Consider the following 15,602-nt stretch of genomic DNA (forward strand, 5'->3'; position numbering starts at 1 on the left):
ATACAGCTTTTAGTGTAGAACAAGAGCCACAAGAAGCAGAGATGCCTTGCATTTAGAGTACCAATACGTTCACTTGTATAATAAAGTTATATTTCTTTTACAAAAAAGTTATTTGACTGTAATTGTAATTTTGATGGCAGTCACCTTCCACATCCAGATGTGCTGAGGAGGTGTTTTTCCTTTGAGTGGTTTAATTATTCTCAGGGCAAAGGCTCCCAGTAACTCCCACGTGTGGCTGAGCTGAAGGCAGCAGTGGCACCAGCAGTGACAGCCACTCCAGGCCCAGAAGGGAGGGAGCTGTGTGAGAAACAAGGAGAAAAAAAGGGAACTAGAAAAATGCACAGCAGTGACAGAAGTCAGAAAGACTAAAAATCTTCTTAGAAATGGAATTTTAAAGAAAGCCTCTGATGTAACCAGAAAATCTTTGGATGAGCTAAAAAAAAACTGGAATAGCAGCATGTGGAATGAAGGTGTCTTGAGGGCTGGGACTACATCCCTCAATCCAGAAGTACTTGAATTTTTGGTTGTTTTTTTTTTTTAAGCCAGATAGAACAAAAGATAAGCAAGTTCTTACTAATAGGTGAACAATCAGATCTGAACTCTGTTTTCTCCTTCTTAGGAAAATACATTCCCTTAATCCCCTTCTTCAGGTACATGATTTTAACCTTCCTTTTCATTATTCAGCTCTGATATTGCAAAGGAACATTTTTAATGGGAAAATTAAGAATTGCTCCCTGCACGTGCCTTGTCCCAAACCAAAGAGCTGCTCTCTAGTGGAGGATGATGATATGATCTGATTGCAGCAGAAGGAATGGTTTAAAATTTTCATTTTCTCAGTTCCAGGAAACCTTAATTCAGTTTGACAAGCACTGACATAAAGAGGAGCAGGGCTAGTTCAGCCTTCCAGATTGTCCTGTGAGATTTTGGTATTTATTCCTGAAGATAAATTGGCAGTGCATTTGTATCAATACTGTAAATCACACCCAAATAACCTGCCAAATATTTGTGCATTAAAATATTCATACATTTTCTAATTGGATCCTTTTTTTGTGTGTGTGCTCTTAGGCAATTTAAAAACATAGGTAAATTCTTCCTATTTTCTTCTTCTTTTCCCACATATTTAATTACTGACAAACTTTTCTACACCTAAGTACATAACTTTAGGTAAGCATTTAGAAGACAGGACATTTATCAGGTACCACTTTGAAGACAAAACATGCATCAGGTGCATTCACAGAGGAATTTGGGCAAATATACAGATGCTGTGATCATCTTTTTCCTGCTTGCTATGGGATTCTAAAGATAAATCCATTTGCAAGTAGGGTGGCTTACCTGTTGCAGTGGGTCCCACAGCTCATACTGGTAAGTGGTCCAACATGAAGTGAATCAAATTTTACCCTAATTGTGGTTATTTTATAAAATACAGCATTCATTTTCTTACCTTTTTTCTTCTCCATTCATTTGCCTTGTTTTTTTAAAAATTACTATTATTTTTTAATTATTATTTTTAAGCATAGATAAAGCAAAAAGGAACAGCCTTCCATACTATAAATTTATTGAAGTTATGGAGCAAAGCAGCACAGATCTACATTTATGTCCAGCTTTCCATATGTATGAATTCTGCACTTATCTCTGCCCCTTTTTATTGTTATACTAAAGACAATACAAAAAGATGTAATTTACTCAGCATTTTTAACACATACAAGAGAGTAAAAGAACCACTTAAGCAACAGCATTTCACCATATTTAAAAAAAAAAACATGAAAAAAGAAAAAAAAAGAGGTGTTTAGTCAGTCCAATACAAACTCAACCCATTTACATCTTCAGAAGAATCTTTATTCACAAAAATACCAAGCACTTTCAGTAGAACTTGACATGATCCAATTAAATACATATCCACAGGAAAGGTTTATGGGGTTTCTCTCCCTTTGACCCCTGCCTGTCTTTTAGTTACAACTTAAAAAGAAATAAGAGCTGGACTTCTCTAAAGACAAATGAGTAATTGGCCATCTCATTGAGATCACAAAGAAAGTTCTAATTTATACTGAAATTTCTATTATTAAATGAACACAACAAAATATATATGGCTTTTAGAGCAGCTATTAAATACATTACATTCTCAATCTTTACCCTGCCAAAATGTAGGCAGTATCACACTGAAAACACAAAATAATTTGAGAACAGCCATGTTGAATTTCTCAGGGGGTCTTCTCTGTAGGGAGGACAATTTATGAATAAATTATGGCACCTTAAGACTGAAACCAACAGATATACATTCTCTGAATGTTGTCTTACACTCTTTTGCTTGGTACATGAAGACAAAATGCAGCACAAACACATTAATTTTCAAATTCTAGACTGTTCAGCATCCTGCTTTCACTTCATGAGTGAACTTCAGCTTTTCTTTCTTGCTGCTTTGTTTCTCTCCACACCAAATATCCAAACACTGCTGACAAGAAAACACTAAAATCCTTTCCCTCCATAGCACATGAGTAAATTTAAACACACTACACTGAAATAATTTAAAATCCATATTGATTCTGAGAACTAAGATGAAAATACTTGCAAGTTATTTTATGGCACTGCTTGAAAATAGCTTCCCCTTCTATTTCTACTTAATATAGTAAAATAAAACCAGGCTGTTGAGATGATCCTGCTCAATTATGAAACTTCCCTAAGATTGCTGTAGATTACAGATTCCAGCAGTGTAACAGCTGCTAAAATATGAAAAGCTGTTTATCATTTGTAATGTTCTTATAACAGCCTTCTGAGAATTTACCAGTAGCTTTACTACCTGCAGTTTTTTGCAGGTAAGTCCCAAAGCAGAACCCTGGTGAGCAAAACCTGGATAATACTTTGGGATAAAAGAAGACCAATTAAATCCCCATAAGAAATAGAGGAAATATTTCAAACACTTTAAATAATACTCCTGAAGTTCAACTCATTATGAATTAGCTAGAAACTCTGTTTTAGCTTTCTGAAGTCTCTGTTCTTAGCAGCCATAAAGGACCTCAGCAGGTCCTGGAGAAAGGCAATTTTCAAAGCTCACAGAACTTTCTTGCAATTATGTTTTGTTTTTTTTTTTTTTATCAAATCTGAACACACGTGTCAATACTGAGTTAGCAACAACTCCCACCCATTAACATTAGCACAAAGATCTAATTCTAGCACATGAAAATATTATCAGCTGAATTCCCCTTGAAATTTCTTTCCACTCTCCTTTCAAGCCTCTCCTTTCAAGGTCTGTACTAACAACAGGTGGTAAGCAACTGGGTAATTCTTCTGATAGCATTTCTCTTATCATCTCAGTTACTGAACACAGAGAGCTGAGAATGCACATTTCTTAATTCAAACAATATCTTCTTGCTGTTGTTTTTGGTCCCTTGTTTTAGGTGCAGGAGCTATGTAACAATGGGAATATGAAATTCATTATTATCAAATATCAGAGGCCTCCTGGGAGGGGCTGATTCTTTGTCTGCTTTGTGCAATAGTTTAAAAAGTCCTGTTCCAATATTCATTGGAATTCCCATGATGATGCACTCAGAAACACCTAGAAGAAGAAAAAAAAAAAAAGGCAAACATGTTGAACATCTGAGGAATAAAGATTTACAAAATTATTTTCATTTGCTTATTCTGTATACATTGCCTATAAAACCTCCTTGAACCTCCCATGGGAAGACCAAGGCCTCTCCATGAGATAAAGTTAAATGTTTTGCTCAACAGAGGAGTATGTCCTTTCATCTGTGTTATTTAAATTCTGGACAGGGAAAAGTCAGCCTAACCTAAGCACATTCTCTAGCCATGAAAGAGCTTTAGGAAGTTTGATTTTCTGAGAACACACAGCTCCACTCAGTGCCAACAGCAGAAGATGGAAAGCAAAGTTATTTGATGCTCATTCTTTGACTCAGTGCAAAGATTTAGTCAAATCTGGCCAAGCTCCCCTGAAACCTCTGCAGCTTCTCAGGGGAAGAGGCACTCAGCTATAGCAGGTTTTGCATTTCCACCATTCAACCAGTGCCTCTTCTGAATTTAAATATTTCACCTACCAATTTTCTCTGATAGCTATAATATTTATCACAACATTTCTGTTCTGTGTCTCCTGATGTAAACAACTTTTCCAAAGAACACTCCACATTAATAGCAACCTATCAGATATCAGTTTTGTTGTTTGTTTTTTTTTTCTTGGCATATTGTTATGACCCAAAGGAAACTTTTTCACATTCTCAGGAGTATGAGAATATTGTCCTTCACACAAATGTTTAAGAAACTAAAAATAAAGAGCAGTATCTGTGAACACACAAAGGATGAAAATCGATTTGCTTGAATTTCTGGCAAGATTTGAGTGGCAATTTAAACCTATACAGATTTAAATTCATATTTTCCAGCATTATGCACTTAAAAATCTTGTGCATAACAGAATTCTAAGGAGTTACTGTACATTTAGGCCCCTACAGCATGCATAATAGAACAAATTAGATAATTAGAACAGATAAAGGAAATATCTTTTTAACATGTAGCTTCTGCACAATAATCTCTCAAGCTGAGGCAGCCTTTGGACCATGGAAACTGCATTTATATTTAGGAATCCTTCTTCCCTTGTAGTACTTCCATGGATACAACCAGAAGCCCTTCCTCCCCCACCTCCCTTTTGCCTCATGGACAAAATAAGTGTTCACAGCAGTCAAGGAGAGCAGGAAATGTCTGGACAGAAGATGCCACTTGTAGCAACCAAATGTGTGCTGTGCATCTGCTCAGAACAACAGCAGTGACAGTGCCACCTGAGGGGTGCAGAGAAGGATGATGATGATGGCAGAAGAGCTGCCAGGACAGCACACCCTGCTCTCCTGACCCATCCAAGTCCTGTAACTCTACCAGTTATAATCTCTTCCACATCTCAACACCTGGCTGACAGCTATGAGCTGCTGCTCTGGCTGCAGCTGGGAGAAGCTAGGGGAGATGAAGCCAGTTTTACTGCTCTTCCTGCACTTCATTTTTGACACTTCTCTTTCAGACCAATTCCTCATAAATAAATGATCATGGCAGCAGTCAGCTGTGGCTGGAGGTTCCCACTCTTGAGCTAGAAATAAGAGTGGTTTTGGCTGCTTTTTGGGAAGGGGACAGAAAGGTAAAGGAGCTCTCTCTGAGCAGTGGCTTGCAGACAGCAGCAATTCTGCTGATCCTGCTTCCAGAAGCCAGGGGATGCTGCTGGAAATGGATGCACTCCTCTGCTCTACTATCAACCCACTCTGCCCACTGAAAGGTGGAATCAGCAATTCTCAAAATAAAATGCTTATCTTTATGTAGGTAGAGAAATAATCAGCTGCTTCCCATTTTTTCAGGGGAAAATGCAAGGGGCTTAGAGGAAAGCATCTCAAGAAGACAAAAGGGATTTGAAGGCCACGTGGTCTTAACACCAGATCCAGACATCCAGAAGCACTGACTTGAGATGCCATTCAGTCCAGCACCAGGAGCTGACTTTGGGTACATTCTCATTTTTCTTGGCAACTTTTGTATTTTTTTTCCTTCTCTGGAAGTGCAAAACCCTGAGTGTGTAAGAGTCTCCTTTCATAGCAATTCAAAGAGATACCTGGTGATGGCCAGGTCAGGCAGCTGCATACAAGCAAGCCAGTATCATCTCTTCACTTTTGGAAGACAAACAATTTTCTGTTTTGCCCATTCCATTTCCTTATTTGAACTAAAGCATTTACATAAATGGCAAGATGAAAAGATCTTTGTTTTCCACATTATTCAAAACAAGATTTTTACCAGCCCAGAGGGGATTTGGATTTTTTTTTTTTTCCATACTGTCCAGGACAGAATCAGTCTCCCATAGGATCTCTGCTTTAATTATGGGCAAATAACAATTGCAAAAATAGGAAAATCCCATGCACATAAAAATCTGGACAGCCAGAAAAGTGATAGAGCTCCTAAAATACAAACTAGTAATTCAAAGGTTTCTAGAAGATTTCAGTGCTTCAGAAAATATACAAAAAAACACTGTTTGAAATTGACTACACTTTCTAAGACAACCTAGGAATGCACACAAACCAGTGAACCATACTGCATTCAAATTTTTATACTGCATTAGTACCCAGAAACTCCAAATGAGCAGCCACAGCTCTGGGATGGTTGGCCTTACATAAGCAGATGATAAAGATGGTGAAACCTGCTTGACTTAATATTTGCTCTGTTTAATCCACTAGATAGACACTTATTAACAAATCATTCCTAAATGTATTAGTTCAAAGCAGAGCAAAATCTAGGAGGAAAGGGGAGAAGCGAGCTAAAAAAAAAAAAAAATTAAAAAAATATATTTTCAGTTCCAAATATTAGAATATATTGCAGAAATGCAAAATTAAGAGACAAATAGAATGAGAAAACTCACCCATTTCAATTTCCTGCTTAGCTGCATGTATGTGTGCATACATGCACTTGTATGCCTGTATTTTTAAACCCTTACCAGAGTCTTTCATGCATTCAGTGAGAACATGCTAATAAACTCAACCTTAAAACTGAAGAACAGATACATTTAAATAAAATTTCTCAGGACAGGGATGTTTGTTCTGTTAATGAATGAAGGACTGAGGAACAAAGCTTCTAATTAAAAAATAAAAAAAATTTTGAAATCTGTATGTATTTAGATAGATAGAAAAAGTCAAGAACTTTGCTTTTAAGTTTATTTCCAGATACCTATGCTGAGTAAAATATGTCTTCATAATTCCTAGTGAGAAGCAATTCAAAACCTAAGTACTGAATGGGGTATTGGATTCCTTAATCAGCTGTAGGTGTTGAAGATACTCAAACTTTCACCACTTAAAAAACCAGAACTACTGATAGTGGGACCAATTTCTTGGTACTGCACTGAGATAAAGTAAAACCAAATTACTAAAAATCTGCTTTAAGGAACATACAATGAATATCCAAGTGATTTCAAAATCTCTGACTGATATTTTAGGTCAAGAGACATCTACCTGACTTCTAGGATCAAGAAGTATGGATCAGCCTCAGACCTGAAGCTCTTGACACATGAGCTGAACAGAAAGCTCAGCAAGGGTAAAAATCCAGTGCTTTGAAGAGGTTTACAGGTTCTAGGAAAGGACCACAGAATTTGTAATACCTACCACAAACAGAATCCTTCTGCCCAAAGTAGGCAGCATCGAAGAGATGGTCTGCAGTCTTTTCAAAAGAAGCCAGCATCAACACACTCTCCTTCATTTTTGCCAGTCCAAACCTGGTAATGCCCAGCACTTCACCCTTGGTTGATGGAAAAACACAAAGACAGACTCAGCACAAGTGGCTGCAGCAGCTCAGTGATGTTTGCTAAAGAAGCAAATGAAGTGAACAACAGAAAGCCAGTTTTTATCCTAAGAAGCACATGAACCAAGTAGTAACTTTCTATCTGTAACATAGCATTGTCTCAACATGCTGCTTCACAGTTAAGCATCCTGAGAGTAAACAGCTTGGTAGTAATCAAAATATAAATAAACCAGAAGTGATTATAAATACACAACAAAAGCTGTTATAAATAGTTTTTAGACTGAGCTACAAACTTCAGTGGGGCCTGAGAGTTTCACCTATGCTGTAGCTACTGCCTGTTGTCTACTGATACATCTGACTTCAGCTGCCAGGAGATGACAGAAGATGTTACATGTTCATTTTTTCCCTTTCCAGATCAAAGTAATTAGCTTTTTAAACTAACTTGGTTTATTTCTGCCTCTGTTTCTAACAAACATCCTGATTATAACAGCCTCTGAACAGAAGAACAAGTCAGTAGTACAGACAAAGGAATGCAAGCTAGGAGCCCAACAAGTGTGAAACACTGCACTCTGATGCCCTTTTCCACTATTGTGTAGCAGCTCCACAGGGCCAGCCTTGCTGCAGCTCAGTACAAAGCCCTACAGTTTTGGGAGAAGTCACAACTCCTTCATCCATTTTACCCAAATTAAACCCTTGCACTCTGGCAGGCAAAGTGGAAAATCTTAGTGCTTCACTAAGGGTACTCAGATCTATAAAACGAATCATATGTGAAGAAAAGAAAGTCAATCAATAAAGAAGAAATATGATTTTTCTACTCTGAAGATCTGGAAGGCTGTTCAAATGCTACATGAATTCTGATTCTGCTTGTGCTGTCTATCCTTTGACTCCTACATACAGTGCAGCTGCCATGAACCACACCCCATGTGGTTTTCTGCACAGCAAGCCTTAAATTGCATGCATGGTTACCCAAACACTTGATTTTCATTCCACAGTTATTAGGATTCCTACTACCAATATGGAATTACAATTCCCTACTCATTTTATCAACTTGTCCTCAGTCCAGACAGGCCCCCTCCCCTCCCTATCTCCAAAAATTAGGTAAATTAAGCATTTTGGTTGATAGACAAGCAACACTATTTGGTTAGCACAACTTACAACTCTTTAAACCTACAACTGATGACCTTCTCAGTTTAGGAAGGGTATCGAGGTCCTGGAGCAGGTCCAAAGGAGGCAACTGGGCTGGTGAAGGGACTTGAGCACAGATCCTATGAGGAGAGGCTGAGGGAGCTGGGGGTGTTGAGGCTGGAGAAGAGGAGGCTCAGGGGAGACCTCATCACTCTCTACAACTCCCTGAAAGGAGGTTGGAGCCGGGGGGGGTTGGGCTCTTTTCCCAGGCAACTCTCAGCAAGACAAGAGGGCACAAGAGGTCTCAAGTTGTGCCAGGGGAGGTTTAGGTTGGACATTAGAAAGAATTTCTTTAGGGAGAGGGTGATCAGACATTGGAATAGGCTGCCCAGGGAAGGGGTGGATTCTCCATCCCTGGAGATATTTCAAAAGAGCCTGGATGTGGCACTCAGTGCCATGGGCTGGGAACTGCAGCAGGAGTGGATCAAGGGTTGGACTTGATGATCTCTGAGGTCCCTTCCAACCCAGCCAATTCTATGATTCTGTGATCTCCCTAAGCTCACCCATCCTTCTCAAGCATGGTAAAATGAATTTGTACAAGCAGGCCCATGGAGAAAGAGCAGAGTACAAACCTTGTAGGTCATGAGATCAGAGAGCAACATGACATGTCTCCTGTCAATGCTCATCCCATGGTTCACCATTGTGTACTGGATCTCATTGATTATGGTTGTCCGAGCAGCTTCAATTCCCAGGGTCTTCTCTACCTACACAAGAGACTGTTACACCAATGAAGAACTAAATGCTTGGAGCTAGGATGCTTCTGGAACAAATTACATCTGAGGTCAGTTAATGCTCTGTTTTCATTACTATCCTTTTGCATTTCTTGGTTTAAAAAATATTTGTAGAGAAAGCTGCTTCAAAGCTGTGTTGCCAGTGGAATCATTCTGTTGCCTTAATGCATTCTGACAACCATTAGTGAAATCAGGCTTGATTAGATATCAACTGCTGCATCTGAGCACAAACAAGCACTTGGAATAAAGAAAACCAAACAATACCCACTTGAACATTACCTCATAAGTGTTGTTGGAGGTTGTTTTTGTTCCTTTCACTCCATGAGTAGCCATAACAGCTCGTAGATTATCACCTTCAACTAAAAGTTTGTATTTTTCCCTTCCACTTTGTTCATCAACATGAATGACAGCACGGGAAACCTCTGGTATACCTTGCACCACAACCTTCACAAAGCAAAAAAAGCTGTTAACTTGGATGTGTACAGCAACACAGTATTAGAAGAGTAATCCATATCTGCATCCCAATCTATTTAGAAGCTCCAGTCTTTAAAGAAAATGCTCATTTACAAAATAAACACATACTAAGATTCCCTGCTTTTACACTAGTGCAAACATGACATTCACACAGTATAATAAACTTGACTCATTATCTAAGTTTTATATTTTCTGCTAGATCCCCTCACACTCAGTCTTGGGTCTCTGCTGGTAGAACCACACAACTGAAAGCCATCCTGGCAATAATAAGGTTCACTTGTAACTATTTTTAAAATCCAAAGGAGACAGTCTTCCCCACAGAAAGCTGCAAAAATGCCAGATGCTGTCCCATGATTCCACTCGAGATGCAGCTGGAGGAAGATACAACTGTTTTGTACAACTGCTACACTCTGAATGCTTCAGAGAATGTTGTAAGGGAAGTATTGAGGCTTCAATTTTATTTGTAAATATTAGGAATGTAGGCTTAGTTTCACCTCTAAAGCAGTAACACTGCCATCAAAGAGTTATGGACTCAGTCCACCTTCATTATCAACACTGACAAGCATCATTTTGTCTTCCTACCACGGAAGCTCAAATTATTCCTACTGATTTCCACCCACAAAAGCCTGAGACAGCCTTGGTTTTCACCTTTGGTAGCTCTTCCTTCAGGGACTGCAGCACATAATACATTGAACTCTTGCTGTTTTCACGGGGGGTCACACATACAACTGCTTCTCCATGGACAGCAACATCCCCAGGCTTGACTCTGAGTTTAGAGATGCAAATGGAGTAACGTACAGTCTCTGCATTCACCTGTGCCAAAAGGCAGACAGCAAACATCAGGGGCTCTCTCTTAACAGGTATCAAATACATTACTCAAATACAGCAAATTTTTCAACAGTATAACAAAAAAAAAAAAAAAAAAAAAAAAAAGATTGTGGAAAAGTAAACAGAAATTGTCAGTCACATAAACTGCATTAAATATTATCCTATGTAATGGCCTAGATGTTAATTAAGAGACAGAAAAGGCATCCTTGTCTTTAGCTATACACCAACAAATCAATGTACTTTGTCTTCTTTCCAAATAAAGAAAAAATTATCCACTTTACAAGGAAAAAGGAAAAAAATCCAGAGGTAATATAGCCACAGGACATCCTTTCTTCACTTTCTCTGTTTCTTTAACTTCCACTGGTCTGATTTCTGTTTCTGAGACAGGATTAAGAAACTCTTCCAAGTTCACCCAGGACATTTTCTGCATAAGAACTGAGCAACTCACCTCTAACCTCAGCAGTCTGATGCGCTCTAAAGAAAGCTTCACCAGGATGAAACAGTCATCTGGAAGAAACACTTCCTCAATATATTCTGAAATCTTTAGGAGATAAGGAGAAAAAAGTGTGTGAAAACGGTTAAAATGCCCAATAACATTTGGCTAATGTTTACATTTAAATCATTAGTGAGAATACAATTTTTTCCTACCTCTCCTAACAAAGTTTTCTCAATTCTTCCTTTAACCAGACGGGCAAAATCAGGATCATCATCTTTGTCCAGCTGTGCTGTTATAATTGGGGTGCTACAAAGAATAAACACACAGACACAAAAAAAAATCAAGTTATGAAATTTTTCAGATAGATTACTTATGGCAACTTAAACTACAGCTTGACTTAAGCTGTTAATACTATTTAGAGTAGTATTCAAGAAGATAAAGAGACCTGCAGCTTCCTCAGGTACATTTATGAAAAATATAGTTCATGCACTTCAGACTGGTAAAACCACAAGAGATGACAACACTGAGAACAGGGAAATGCTATCACATGTTGTAGATTTACCCATCAGGTTTCACTTAAGCAAAGGGAAAAAACAAACCCATGTTAGTACCTAATAGCCTTGGAAGCATTTATGATTTCTTTGATTCTTGGCACACCCAAAGTAATGTTCATTGAAGCAACACCAGCAAAATGGAAAGTCTTCAGAGTCATCTGTGTGCCAGGCTCACCAATACTCTGTGCACAAAGAGCTCCTACTGCAGAACCTGGCTCCATCTGTGCCCTGATAAAGAAATTATCTCATTAAAAAAATATAAAGAGACACAGAACTCTGTAATGCATAAAACCCTACACAAGCTAAGACAGATACTATTCTGGTAGATACATGAGAAATTGGTTAATTTTTTCTTTTTTTTTTAAAATAAATGAATAAGGAGAGATCTTTAACATCATCAAAAGTCAAAGCCCTGATATCAGAGCAAGGCCAGAAGATGCCCTGTGATACAGGTGTATACATGATATGGCTTTTTTTTTTTTTTTTTGCTTTTGGCATTCTACCTTTGTCTTGCAATATTTATAGCACTGTTTCTTTTTCCTTATTGGTATTGTATACATAACAGAACCAGGATTCATACCTAAAACTAGCAAAATACACACCTGGACTGCAAACAAAGCACTGAGGGGCAGAGGGAAGTGGGGATACAATGAGAGAAAACAAGAGGCTCCACACTCACCGCATGTATTTGTCCCTACAGGTCTCCAGAAATTTTTCCAGTTGTGTTGGAGTAATCCTATCCAATTGATACAAAACTCGTGGCTGAAGTAGAGAACAAAACAGTTAGAAAAGGAATACCTTATGAAGATTTAAAATAACTACATCATTACCTTCTCCAAGCTATTTACCTCAGTTGTGCCATTGTCATTAATGCCGTACTTGTCCCGGGTTTTTTTTATCTTCTCAGAAACACCTTTGATGAATTTTTTGATTTCCTGAAAGGATATTAAAACAGTAAGCAAAGGCACAGTCTTAATATTGATGCCCTCAGCAGGAAATTATGGGCTTAGAGCTCCAAATGGAATGTTTACAATAATAAATTAATGATGCCCAATATGAAGAGAACATCAAAACTCAGACACACAGATAATCTGGAATTTAGTGAATTAGATTCACTCTTGTGTAACCACAAATTAGTAGCAGTACATGAGCTGTACAGTCCATGCTGAATAAAAGCACCCTTCCTGAGGATCCACTGAAAACTTAAGGATTGACTGAGGTTGATCCTTCCTTCCTACCTAACAGATACTAAAACTGATTCTACCATTAAAAAAACCCAACAACATACAAACAACCCTCCACTCTCAAACCAACCAAATAAAAACCCCCAAACCAAACAAAAAACTACACTTCAAAATCCTTATTTTTTCTGTATACTATCACAAACACATTCTGATTCATTTCTCAGTATTTAAAATAACAGCAGGTGGGATTGCTGTGGGAAGTGAAGAAGTACATAAAGGATATCTGCTGGATAAATAAATTTCAGAGATGCAATATACACTTTATTCTGGGGAACAAAACCCTCAAAACAGACACACACATCAGTCTCTACCTTACACAGTTCAAAAAACTTCTCTATGCTGTGGAGCTGTCTTGAAAACAATTGCATTTAACATGTAGTAGTAATACCTAAGCCTTTCATTCTCTTACCAGATTTACTCAAGAGTAGTTCTAGCAGGCTTTACTGCAACATAAATCTAAACAATTCTGCAAGAAAAATATCCAACATTTCTGTGGCATCATTTAACCATTATGCTTTGCATACACTAGGAGTCATGAAATGTGAGGATGACAATTCAACTCCTCTATAAAAGTGGGCTCAGAGTAAGCCATTAACCAGAACACAGGCTTATCAAAACCAAAATATAAACAAAAAGAGGAAATCTTTTGACATTTACTTCAACAATGATTTGAAAAAGCCTCTGCAGGGGATGGAATAGTTTTGATTTTAGAGTCCTTTTAAACCCTTTCCACTCCATTAGTCCTGCCTGACAACCAGGATGATGGCTTTATACCATGACCTCTTCTTCACTCATTATTGGACTCATTCCAACCACTGCAGTAGCCAGGCATGAAAAATTATTTGCATTTTGTTTTCAAACTGAATCCATAAATCATTACCCAGACCCTTTTTTTTCCATCCTAACAAAATCTTCAGATTCTCCAGCTAACAACACTTTTACTGGTATTCAAGGCACTTTGAAAGAGTACATTATTATTTTCTGTGAATACTAGAACCAAGCTCCAATGAAAGAACAGACACCAGAAGTGCCTTGCTGGAATGGACCAGTAGTTTCCCCATTTGGATGACACCAAGGTGCATTTATATATTTCTGCCTTTTTCACTCTGCAGTACGTCAAAGTAATTCACAACCTAACTATTTTATAATTTTAAAAGTTTCTGACCTTGATATATTAGCATAAAATAACACATATTAGGAAATAAATTAATTTAAGTAATAACGTGGTATTAGTAAATTCAAACTTTTTAATACAAACGTATAAAAAATACAAAAGGAACAATGCAGGACTTGCAGAAGATCTATAGAAAAAAAACAAACTATTAAGGAGAGACTTCAGAAGTAATTCTATCTTGAAAGACTTCCCTTGTGAAGGGGTAGGAAGGGAGGGGCAGAAGGAGAAGGCAGAAGTTGTAACACTAACATCTCCCTCCAGAACACTTCAGGCTAAGTTCTTTCACATTTTCATCTATTCACACAAAACCAGAGGACAGAAATCACAACCACACCAACACCCCAAAAGAAGCTGTCATACAGGCTGAAGATTTAGTCCTTGTGAAGACCAAAAAGCACAGGACTGACTGCAAACAGCATTATGGCAAATTATTGTCAACTTCTCCTCTTTTACAGTCCCTGAGTACCAACACATGGGAATAAAATCTCCAGCATACTAAATCAATCATTATACATAATTCTGACCTGCAAATATAAGGTACTGAAATGATACATTATTTCCATGCACTAGAGCCAAAAAAAAAAAAAAAAAAAAAGAAAAAAAAAGTGAGAAATAAAATAAATCTCTGAAGGGATTAATTTTTCACTGTCAAACATTTTATCCATGCACAAGACCTAAGAGAGGAAATGACCTATTGCTCTCAGCTTTCAATTATCTGTTGGCAGTCCATCCAAACTGTGGATCAATTTATACTACAAATGGAAAGAAAATGGAGCTCCCTATTTGCTGAGCCTCTCTGTCTCCATGGAGTTATTTCCAGTGCCACAGTCTCTCTGAGCACTGCTACATAACTGAAGAGGGAGCTCAAGAAACCAGAGGCTGTTTCACATAGCCTAAACCTATATAAAGTCACTTAGAGTGGATCTGTTTAAGAAGAAGGCACCAAACTGACTCAGTAAGCTCTGGCTCAACATGGAACTTGTTAGCCCCAAAGGAGCTTTGACTTCAGTCTAAGTAGCAGCCCAGGGAAGGTGTTTGCATCATGATTCCCAGCACTTAAGCTACTGGGATCATTTATCTACATGAAACATTGGTAATAAAAGAATCCTCACAATTAAGAGATGCTCTGAAATCAACAGTGATATAGATGAGATTTAGCAATAATCCATTCAAGTCCAGGCAGACCCATGAGGTCAGTTCTACATATGCCAGCACCAACTGGATGTGTTTGTACCATACTCCCAGTTCTACCCTTTCCAAAACAACCCATAAAAAAATATTTGTTTTGTTTTGTTTTTTTTTAACTGTCAGGGTGTCTAAAGTTTTTCCCAACTTGGCTTCACCCCTAGCTTAATTTACTCAAATACATTAAAATACTAAAACAACTGAAACTGTGCCAGCCAACAATCTGTATTTTCATCTGCTGAATTGCCACGAGTGAGGGCAGAGTGCAGGTCAGTTAAGAAAGTCTGTTTAGACATAATCTTTTCTGGATAAGTGAGTGGAAAAGTCCATAGTAGGAACCTGGTAAAATAACAGTGATAAGAAATATCTCTGCTCTGGAAAGGAAAAGTGGAGGAAGGGATAGGAAAGCATCAGAAAAACATGCTAAAATCCTTAAAGATTGAAAGATAAGAGTTTTAGAAAGGGAAGTCACAGACTAAAAAAAGCTTCCTCTAATCTAATTGTGAAGATTAACTGTAATGTCATGGTTTTCAC

The 15,602-nt window shown here is 37.9% G+C and overlaps 1 protein-coding gene across 3 annotated transcripts in view; it reads right to left on the minus strand.

Annotated features, from left to right (window-relative positions):
• Positions 1 to 1,814: 1,814 nt before the first annotated feature.
• The window catches only part of POLR3A (RNA polymerase III subunit A), a 36,437-nt gene continuing 22,649 nt past the window's right edge, over positions 1,815 to 15,602 (minus strand). Inside the window, exons 22-31 of one of the 3 annotated variants that reach the window (XM_071748291.1) lie at positions 12,314 to 12,400; positions 12,145 to 12,227; positions 11,523 to 11,693; positions 11,124 to 11,217; positions 10,924 to 11,016; positions 10,296 to 10,460; positions 9,453 to 9,617; positions 9,015 to 9,146; positions 7,122 to 7,254; positions 1,815 to 3,550 (exon numbers count right to left, since the gene is read on the minus strand). In XM_071748291.1, the coding sequence (XP_071604392.1) occupies positions 3,402 to 3,550; positions 7,122 to 7,254; positions 9,015 to 9,146; positions 9,453 to 9,617; positions 10,296 to 10,460; positions 10,924 to 11,016; positions 11,124 to 11,217; positions 11,523 to 11,693; positions 12,145 to 12,227; positions 12,314 to 12,400 (1,272 nt within the window). In that variant the 3' untranslated portion in view covers positions 1,815 to 3,401. Of the gene's footprint in view, positions 3,551 to 7,121; positions 7,255 to 9,014; positions 9,159 to 9,452; positions 9,618 to 10,295; positions 10,461 to 10,923; positions 11,017 to 11,123; positions 11,218 to 11,522; positions 11,694 to 12,144; positions 12,228 to 12,313; positions 12,401 to 15,602 lie in introns of those variants that run through there. The other 2 variants (XM_071748293.1, XM_071748292.1) reach the window with 2 other exon arrangements.

The sequence above is a fragment of the Heliangelus exortis genome, chromosome 7, assembly GCF_036169615.1.
Source record: "Heliangelus exortis chromosome 7, bHelExo1.hap1, whole genome shotgun sequence".
NCBI lineage: Eukaryota > Metazoa > Chordata > Aves > Apodiformes > Trochilidae > Heliangelus > Heliangelus exortis.